The sequence below is a fragment of the Barbatula barbatula genome, assembly GCF_947034865.1.
Source record: "Barbatula barbatula genome assembly, chromosome: 2".
In the NCBI taxonomy this organism is placed as follows: Eukaryota; Metazoa; Chordata; class Actinopteri; order Cypriniformes; family Nemacheilidae; genus Barbatula; species Barbatula barbatula.
The window spans coordinates 16,166,987-16,177,768 of NC_136767.1; the positions used below are offsets into that span (position 1 = coordinate 16,166,987).

Consider the following 10,782-nt stretch of genomic DNA (forward strand, 5'->3'; position numbering starts at 1 on the left):
TCCTTTATATTGGCCTCTATAATAAAGCAATTTAATTTGATTTTTAAGAATAGAAGCTATGACAAATAAATATGACAGTAGTACAAAAGATCACATTTAGAATGATGATACATTGACAATGTAAATGCTGCAAAAGTCCTGAATATTAAGCTGTTGCAGTGCAGGGACTTTTGAGTTTTAAATACAGGAGGATAGGGTTAGACTGTATAGGTAGTGTAACAGCTCTGACTCATTCCACATTAGTTAGAAACAATTACACTGTCTTATCTAAAGTAATTTCATTTCTTAATTTAGCAGCTTCTATCTTTACTGCTTTACATTTCATGGAGAATTATTGTGAAGTTTATGGCCCACAAGGACAATGGGTGTGAAAGCTTTTCAACTGTGTCAATGAAACATTCTCATGCTTTTCCACTTGTGCACCTTGAAAAACTATGCAAAGGATCTAGTGCTGTGTTTTTTAGTGTTCGTGATTTGTGCTTTCACTCTCCTAAAATGATGCATTCTGGAAAAAGACCCTTGAGCAACAGACCCACTTGAGTGGAAACACACACACAACCTCACACACAACCTCACACACAGAAACAAGTGAAAGAATATTTGTGCAAATCTATTTAATTTCTTTAATAGTTTATTTATTTTTATGACATATATTTTTATATTTATATATATATTATATTATTTCTATATGTTTATTATTGCTGCAATGGAGCCTTAATCAGTATAGACTCTCTCTGCCATTCTAGTAGAGCTATAGATCTCCTGCCCGCATGCTTCAAAATACACCCCCAAAAATCTGGGTGCAGAAAAGAAACAATCTGTTTCTTTACAGCTCGTAACACTATCTAGCCATTCTAATGATGCATCATAACATGCCATTTTCTGGAAATGCCCATAGTATAAAATGACAATTTCTTGTTCAATACAGAACAAATGCAAATAAAGAACACAATTATTATGAAACCTTTCTTTTTTCATTTTGGCAATCTTTTTTTAAATAATGGCAAAAGCTACACATCAGTGTGTGAAATACATGAACATTGCAGCATTGGTATTTTAAGATATGTACAACAGTGCTTGAGAAGTTGAGGGATTTGAAAAGTCAATGTTGATTTTCATGTGAGTCTCTAATGGCCCTCCAGCAAACGTGGGGGTAGTTAGCAGATGTTCAATGTTCATGTTCTCGCCTTGCCTTTTATACATAATACCTACAGTATGTCTATAAAACTATGCAGAAAGAAGAGAGAGATGAAATGAAAGAAAGCAAGTGGGGGGAGGCGTAGAGGAGTCTGTGCTGAAATACATTTTTAAACTTTGCTCTTTTGTACATCCACCATTCATCTTATTCTGGCTCTTGCAAAATAAGGGATGTCCCAGCATTGACTCTGGAGAAAATGTCAAGATTTCATTCAGAGAGTAATTTGCTGAGCATCTTCTCGCTCTCTCTATTGTCTTTCTAATCCCTCAGTTTTCGACATCTGTTTAGGCAACAAGCAATTTAATGTCTTAAATGTCTCTTTTCTGTTGGAAGACTTGTAAGATGTTTTGGGGGCTCTTGGATGTCCATATATATCTGTCTTCAGTGTAAATGTGTTTTGTACAGCGTGTAAGCCCCCTTCGTGTTCCACAGCGGTCATAATTTAAGTTTGAAAGAGTTGAATTTTACTCTCCACAAAGTTAAAAATGCCATATCCAAATATTACTTACTGCATTAAACATTCAACTAAAACCCTCCCTAACACATTTTCCTTTTTTTACACCCTTCCCCTGTCTTATCTATGCATAAAATCAATTGTCAAGTGAGCAGCACAGGGTGTGGCCGTCGCCTCATCAGCCACTTCCAACCTCGTCTAAGCCCCTCCCCTATTTGCCGTCAGACATAGGCAGATTCACTAGATTGGGTGCGGCCCAAGTTTGGCACAGAGGATAGGTGGGACACATCCTTTTTCCGGATCTCGCAAATGGACTTTCTCCGAGCCTGGACCCCACGGATCGCTGCCTTAATCTTACGCCAACCCAAGTGGTTGAGCTCAGCCAAATTTAGCACCACGCAGATCCCGCTAACCGCGAACATGAACACGAGGAAAACTGTCTTCTCTGTGGGACGTGAAACATAGCATTCTACCTCCTTCACGCAAGGGTAACGGTCGCACTCGAACATGGCGGGAACATTGAATCCGTACAAGAAGTACTGCCCAGCAAGAAATCCAATTTCCAAAACGTTCCGGAACACCACCTGTATGACGTAGAAACGGGAAATGCCCTCCTGTTGACGCATCTTGTTAGTTTTGGAGTACGAGACCCCCTGCGGAATATTGGGAATATCTTTCAAATCTAGACATTCACGCTCATCTTTGCTTTCCGGGTGCACCAGGATGCCGTTGATGTTTCTGAGCTTTCGACTCTGCCCTTGTCCGTGTCCGTGATCGATGTAAGGGCCATGCAGAACGGTGTAGGTGCGATCTTTGTACTTGGCAGACTGGTGCACAGAGTAAGTGATAAAACAGAGGCTTGGGGTGCACACCAAGATGATCTGGAAAACCCAGTAACGGATATGAGAGATGGGGAAGGCTTTATCGTAGCAGGCCTGGTTGCAACCCGGCTGCAAAGTGTTACAGATAAACATTATCTGTTCATCTTCATACACCTTCTCTCCCACTATACCTACAATGAGGATCCGGAATATCACCACCACTGTCAGCAGGATCCTTTGAAGGAGAAAAAGAGAGATAGAAAGAGGAAGGCAGTAAAAGATAGAGGAATGATAGAGGGAAAGAAGAAAAACGAGAACAAATGATTAGTTTGGGTTTCATCTCGAGCACCACAGTGTTTTGTTCCTTCTATCTCACATACTGTATGAAGACACAGCAATACAAAGTGAATAATTCATAATAAATCATTTACAAACATGATATTTATCAATTCATAATGAGTTCCCAATTCATGGGATAATTTTCCAGAAAAGTGTAACCTCGCTGTGTTTGTTTAAGCATCACAACTTGTCAAACAGCATCGTTCGTGCAACCAAAAGCGTGTTTGTTCGTCCAAAGTGAGAGTGTTCAGGAATTCTCTTGGGTGATGTTGGGTGACGTTAGTGATGCTGAAAATTTACATATTGGTGTTAATGATTTACTGCAGTGTCGTGAGGTAATTAAGCTAGTTTTTAAAATATCTTTGTAGGCCATTCAAGCCATCTTAACATTCATTCAGATATGTGTGTGAGTGTGTGCAGGGACATATTCCCTTATGATAACTGGGGCATATACTGCATCAACGCCATCAGAGCATAAAACTTTTGTATGTGTATGCTATTTTGGATATCATATCTGTATAGTAAAAAATCTAATAAAAATGAAATCATTCCACCCAGACACACAAGACTCAATTGTGCATTCAGACATACCTGATGTCTGTAACAGATAAGGACAGAAACGATTCAAAGTCTAGAGAAAGAATGACATTGATGTTACTCTAGGGAGTATATGATGGCAATTTTCACCCAAACATTTAATGCATAGCTGGCGCTCACGTGAGCAGGTCCTTTAGAGAGGGACATCTCCACCCTTCCGTTGCACGCTCATACATCTTCAGCGATCTCTCTTACAGATGCAGGCAGAGCACACAAATCTTTTTTTTACTCACAGACACCTACACACACTTGTGCAGAGATTGTCCTTCACTCCCAGAATTAATAACCTTGCTCCTGAGCCAGCCATGACGTCATCCATTGCTGGTTGCACTTGATGCATGAGCCCATTCAGTTTATAAGCTGTTTTTCTCATGGGGGCCATATCGGGGGTATACAACTTTATTCTTATATTATGATTCTATAGCATTTTCTTTACATTGTATATTATTGTTTTTCAATTGAAAGCATAAGATACAATTTGGGTACACAGTCAAAGCATAGTAGTGCCAAGAAATACCGAGTACAACAGACTTCAGTCCAGCAATGTGCATATGTATCAAAGAGTTGGCATCTTTGAGAGTGATAAAGGCAAACAGGTTTGGCTTGCTGTTCACTATGGAGAAGCTCCAGCTCAATTCCCCCTTCTGGACTTAATTGATATTAGAGAGTAAAGGCTGGTGAAGGGATGTCAGAAGAATGTGCACTTCATGCGCAGATATTTTATATCCTAGCTAAATATCCTTTTATATCCTTATGTCCTAGCATTTCAATAAATGAAACTCATCTCAAGTCTCACAAAACCACCAGTCTGACAGTAAATGGTAAAGTAGGACTAGAGCCAAATAGAGAAATGTATTTTTAGAAATAACCTAATAACCTTTTAAGACAGAGCCACCATAAACTCAACCTATAGTTGTTAAAAATGTAATCAGATTGTGAAGAATTACACTGTCTAAAATATTGAAGAGCTCTACCAGTGAGAGAAATTGCTATTAATATGAACATACTCCTATTGTTAATTAATTATCTATTCATTTTCAAATTAATTGTACTTAAAAAAACTTTTGTAATATTTTTAATACCAACATTCAGTTACAAAAAACAAGACGTTCTATACAGTTATGTCACTTTACAATGCTTCATAGAGGGTGCTGCATATTGTCTCTTCGAAAAAAACAGTTGTGTACCTTTATTTCATTTATATTCATTTATTTAATATACTTTTTGCCTTCTGTTACAGTTTGTTATCTTGATACTGGTTTGTATGATTTATGGCTTATGGCAATATTCTTGAATAATTGTTCAAAAGAAGTCCCTTTAAAACAAATAATAAAAACACTTATGGATACAGGGCAGCCAAAAAAGTGGTCATAAGCAAAGTTCTGTAAATAAGTATTGCTGTTGCTGTAAATCCGTGGCTTAGAGGCTAACATTACTGATGCTAACAGTTAGCACTGTTTTTCTGAATTAATGGACATATGGTGAACATTTGTAGCACGCTAAGTAGGACAGTTAAGAATCTCTAAGAATGTCAATGGCACTTTACTGTAATTGAACAGCAAGCACTGTTTCTCAGTTTAAATGGCGAAAGGTGTTATCTTTACATAATTATTATGATACTTAGCATAAAATACAAAATGATTAACGTTAGCTCTTTAGCTTTGTGTCAGTGGCTAAGAACCCTGGTGGGTCTTTAAATTAGCAGCACATCCCCCACTCCCTGCTGCCGTTACTATAGCAACCACGTAGTGAACCACTCAGCACTTTCCACTGTACCAGAAAAAAAGAGAGAGAGAACGATAAGGAGAGAGGATTGATTGATAGAATATTGGGAAAGAGAAAATGAGCAGAGAGAGAGCGAGAGAGAGTGTGTGTACAAGTGTAAAAATCTGTAACAAAAAGAAACGTATATGAAAAAAGGCCCATCAAGGTAAACCGAGTGAAAGATATAAAGGGAAAGAACAAGATGGAAGGCATAGATAGACAGAATGACTGAAGGAGGAAAAGGAAGGAAGGAGGAGGACACAGACAGATGGGCAGAGGAAGAGTAGAAGAGCAGCAAGACAAACCAAGAAATACTGAGAAACAGATGGAGAGATAGAGAGCTCTGGGAGGAAATACTGGGAATTACAGCATATATTTGAAATGAAACAACTAAAGGACTCATAACACACCTGATCTTATGTGTGAGTGTTTGTGCTGAAATCTTAGTGTGTGTATCATGTCACTTTGCAGAAATGTAATTTACTGTGGATGTCCCCAGAAATATAGTAATACCAGACATTTTTGTGGAGAAAACAGCTTTCAAATCAAACTAAATGATGATTATTTGTAAAGGTAAAAATGCAGATAGGTTTGTGTGAGATTTAGGTTTAGGGGATAGAATATCATCTTTTTACAGTATAAAAATCTTTATATCAAAAGCCCCCCATAACACATAATACACATCAGGTTGGCTTACTTCCAAACATACGAAATAGGGACCTACCATAAAACCTCTACTGTTTTTACATATACTTTAATTTTACAGACTTTTCATGTATCGTGTAAAAGACTGTAATTTGACAGATTCTTCGCATATTTTTGAAATACGGCAAAAACATCAAATGACAAAGACTGCGATTTGTAAAGACTGCTATTGTTATTTTGGTATTGTTATTTTTCTGGCGCCCAGCTATAAACAAATTATAATTATGATTGACTAACATGGCCCCATATAGAGTTTTTAAAAGCAATCAATTTACATGAATTTACATTTCCAAAACTATATAAAAACACTTCTTACCATACAAAACGAGTAACACATCAAGAACAATCAACTGGAAAGGTTACTAAAACTAACAGCCTTATTTTGTTTTTCTAACATGATGGGGACCTACTATAAACAATTTTTGTTTTTTATACTGAGCCAAAGATGTTTTCCTTAAGGTATCCCTTTCAGGTAAAATCTCTGCATTTGTGGCTTTTATTCATTCCCCTAATTTTTATTTTTGCTATTACACTCTTTCAAAAAAGGTGGTTCAAAGGGTTCTTTGATGCCATCGAAGAACCTTTTGGTTCCATAAGGAACCTTTAACATCTGCCTCTTCAGATTATAAAAAAGTAAGAAAGAGATTGTTCTTTAAAGAACCTTTGACTAAATGGTTCTTTGTGGAACCAAACTGGTTCTTCTATGGCATCGCTGTGAAGAACCTTTTAAGCACCTTTATTTTAAAGAGTGTATTGCAGTTTTGCTATCCCAAATCTGCACACACATCCCAAACGTATCCTACACACATACACAAACACATCCTGCATAACAAAATTATTCAGACACACAAATTGAGGACATACACAGATATGCATTTGAGTATCACTCTGGAGGTTTTCCTCACATGCTCTCTCTCCTCTGAGTGCCTGACTGAGTGTGAATAAATCAAATACATCCTGCTTCTGAAAAGACATCTAATGCCCACATCCTAAATACTGAGGAAGAAGAGGACAGAGGACAAGACTGATTTGAGAAAGGACACACTGGGATGTGTTTATATTTGTAAATAAAATTACGAAAGTGGATGTGTGTGGATCATGTGTATATGGATGGGTGGGGATAGGAGCCAATAATTAAAGTTGGTGTCCAGAAGAATTGAAACCTCTCTACCCATTAATGGCGTTAATTTATCTTCTTCCCTCGCTATTGCTCCCTTTAGTTCTCATTGGCCGCTTTGAGAATTGATTGACAAATTACTTTACACTTACCACAGTATAATGGAATAAGATATATGTGCGAAAGAGATTTTTAAAGACGGAGTGTTATTAGTCGAATATTAGTAGACTTCTGCTCATTCAGCCGCTGAATACATAAGTTTAATGTAATGAAATCACAGTGTATGTGTTCAGCTGGCTCATACACTACTCTATACAGACAGAAACTGGAGAATAGTATCGATTACAATGTTGTGACCACTCAAAACTATAGCATGAAAAAAAATATTGACTAGCTGAAACCAAACAGCTATCAGTTTCACACACACATACACACATCCAGTATACAGTAAAGTGTTTGCTTGTCTTTTTGTTATAGGATCAGTTATGAAGAGACGGGTCCGTCGCTAATATAAATAGAACCTGGCACCAACATGTAGCCATATACTAGACAATTTGTGCTCACATTTTCTACTAAACACAATTTAGAACACAATGTGTGTGTCAGAGCTAATACAGGACTGACTGGCAAATTCTCCGAGGTGCAGTGTGTTTGTCTTTTGTGTTCTGAGAGAGTAGCTGATGAATGATAGTCGAAGCTTTATTCATCGGTTTCATTCATTCATTCATGAATTCATTCATTCATTCATTTATTCATTCTGTTGCTGTGATTCCGGCCTCAAGTGCTTGATCAGACCTCAAAGGAAAAGAGAGATACCGGCTGATTGTGTCACATGCTCGCACAGATACAGACACACATTCACAAACCGACGTGTTTTTAAAAACACAAACAACACTGTGAGGTAAACTCCAAAACAGCATCAGCTTTGAAAAAACAAATGTGTTTCTTTTTAAAGAACAGGAATGCCTAGTCGTTAAACTAGGTTAAAGAAGATCTCTGAGAATGTCCCTAAATAGATAAAATGCTTCAAATGTAAATCTACAGATTATCATCTAAATATCTATATCACTCCATATCATTTTTTAGACACTAATAATACACTGATCATTTATTAATTTGATTCTATTTTATGTGATTGAGATTTAAATTGAAATTCAATAGAGCTTTTAACAATTTTGCAAAACAGATTCAGAGAACATACATTTTGGAATAAAATGAGAAAATTTACATTAAATAATATAAAACACGAAAATTATGAAACATATATAAATATATGAATCTATGCTTCATTGCAAGTGTGCTTTATAATTGTCTAAATATATAAAACAGCATAGGGTAGTACATGGTCTAGTACATGAAGCAGATATGCAAAACATAATGTCTGTTTCCCATCAAAAAATTATTTTCTTAAAAAATATTTAAAATGTGTCCCCAAATAGACATTAATGAAGATTTGGTAACACTTCGGTATAGGGGGCAATTCTCACTATTAACTAGTTGTTATAAGCATGCCTATTATTGGCATATTGGCTGTTTATTAGTACTTAGAGGGCACATATTCTGCATGACCATATTCTACATCCCTAATCCTACCCAGAACCTTAACCTAACTACCTTACTAACTATTAATAAGTAAAAATGAAGAGTTGTGGTAGTTAATGGTTTGTTAATAGCAAGAATTGTCCCCTATACTGATGTGTGACCGAATAGTTTTATTAGAATACATATAAATTATAAAACGGCCAAATGTTTCCATTCGGGTTAGAAAAACAGTAGAAAATATCAATCGAAAGATAAAAAGCAAAAAATTAAATAGCACAAAATTATAAAACAGTGGAAGTCAATGGAAATGTCCCACTTAGATACAAACGTGTGTGCAGGTAATGTTACATAATGTATGTAACGCAATTAGTTAACCCGAGACAACCCCAGCATCTCAAATATTCATGAAATACTGTCATGTCTGCTTCTGACAATGTGAGACGTTTTGTGATCGATTAAAGTGTAGTGATTGACTGCTGGCCGTAGGAGTCGACTGATGTCTAATGAACTGAGGGGAAAACGATTTACTTCAATAGGTTTGAGGGTCATTAGATGAGAAACCTTTAAAGAGGTCTAAGGGTCCACGTTTAAGCCATGCAGTCCACGACACATACATGGTTCTCATATACCTGAGTGTCCTGCTCACCCTCTTACATGCCATGTGTGCCATACACAAAATCTCTCACAGAGAGGAGAAGGACATGCCCTTGATGTAGGGCTACCTGCAGTTAAGGTTAATGAGCACAGCAGAGAGTAGTGCTTACTCAAGTCTGACACACGCATACACACTTTACGACACACACTACAGTATGGGTGTTTTTTGTGTGTTGATGGGAGTGTAAACATTTTTTCATGATGCTGTCAATATCCATTACATCAACCATTAAGTAACAGCAACCATATTCACAATCTCTCTATTAATAGCAGGTCTGAGGCTTAAAAGCCCATCATGCAGCCTATTGATTATCAACTGACAGTTAACTCAGCATCAAAGAGAGAGAGAGAGAGAGAGAGAGAGAGAGAGAGAGAGCAGATTGTATGGGATGCCTTCTGTCAAAGCTAATGCTCACATTTCTGTGAATTACCCAAACTTTTGAAAAGGTACCTATAAATAAATACGGCATGATGCGTATTATTATACGCACAAAAACACACTTTATGTGAGGTATTTTTGTGTATGTGAAGTATGCATTTACAGGAAGGTATGTATATTGTATATGAGGTATATGTGTGTATATGAGGTAAGGATGTGTAGGGTATATGTACTGTACGAGGTATATATGTGCATGTGATGTATGTATGTACAGTATATAGAAGGTATATATGTATGAGGTGTATAGGTGTATATATAATGTGTGAGGTATATATGTGTATGTGAGGTATGAATGTATACGTAATGTATATACAATATGCTGTATGAGGTACAGTATATTTGTGTATGTGAGGTATGGATGTATATCTAAGATATATATACTGTATGAGGCATATATGTATATACAGTGCAGTACATATGTGTATGTGAGGTATGGGTGTTTATATAAGGTGTATATTTGCATTTGGAAGGCATGTACTGTATGTAAGGTGTATGTGTGCTGCACTGTAGCTCTAACCTGCCGATCATAGTAGAGTGCTGCTGCACCGCAGCCTCCAGCAACCTCTCCAATATAGTCCACTCGCCCATGATGCCTTTCTTATGGCTCTCGTGCCGCCTCTGACCTTCAGCTGGAGGTGTACCGACCTCTGCCCTCGGCCGCTCTTCCAGTGTCCCTCTCTTGACCTTTGAGCGGATCCTTTGGTTCCTCCCCAAAGCTGCAGCTGTGTGCGTCTGTGCGTTTCTGCGCGTGTGTGTGTGTCAGGGTAGCGCTCTAGTGCAGAGATGAGCTACTGTAGCATCTGCAGCAGAAAATCTGATGATGCTGAGGCACAGAGGCTTCCACCATATCGCATCTCTCACTGTCTCACACACACTGCCCGTCTCTTCACTGTATTGTCTCTCTCTCGCTTTCTCTTAAGGTTAAGAATGCTTTACTTGTTCTTGCATTTTATCCCGCCTTCTTACAACCGTACAGATAGACCTACTCTACACCTATCTGACCTTTTGTACGCCGCTCGATTCACACTCGCGCTTTCTCACAAACACTCACGTACTTGACGGTTCCTTTTTCCATTAGTTGAGCCAAACCTTAACGGAGCACACATGTACACTCTGTAACAGATGATGTGACTCTCATAGCAACGCCTGAAC

At 37.6% G+C, this 10,782-nt stretch overlaps 1 protein-coding gene across 1 annotated transcript; it reads right to left on the bottom strand.

Annotated features, from left to right (window-relative positions):
• Window positions 1-1,873: 1,873 nt before the first annotated feature.
• On the bottom strand, window positions 1,874-10,218 carry gjd1a (gap junction protein delta 1a; the record flags this gene model as incomplete). Its single annotated transcript, XM_079451317.1, has 2 exons — window positions 1,874-2,708; window positions 10,148-10,218. 2 exons carry the CDS (start codon window positions 10,216-10,218, stop codon window positions 1,874-1,876), a joined length of 906 nt encoding a protein of 301 aa, XP_079307443.1.
• Window positions 10,219-10,782: the final 564 nt, after the last annotated feature.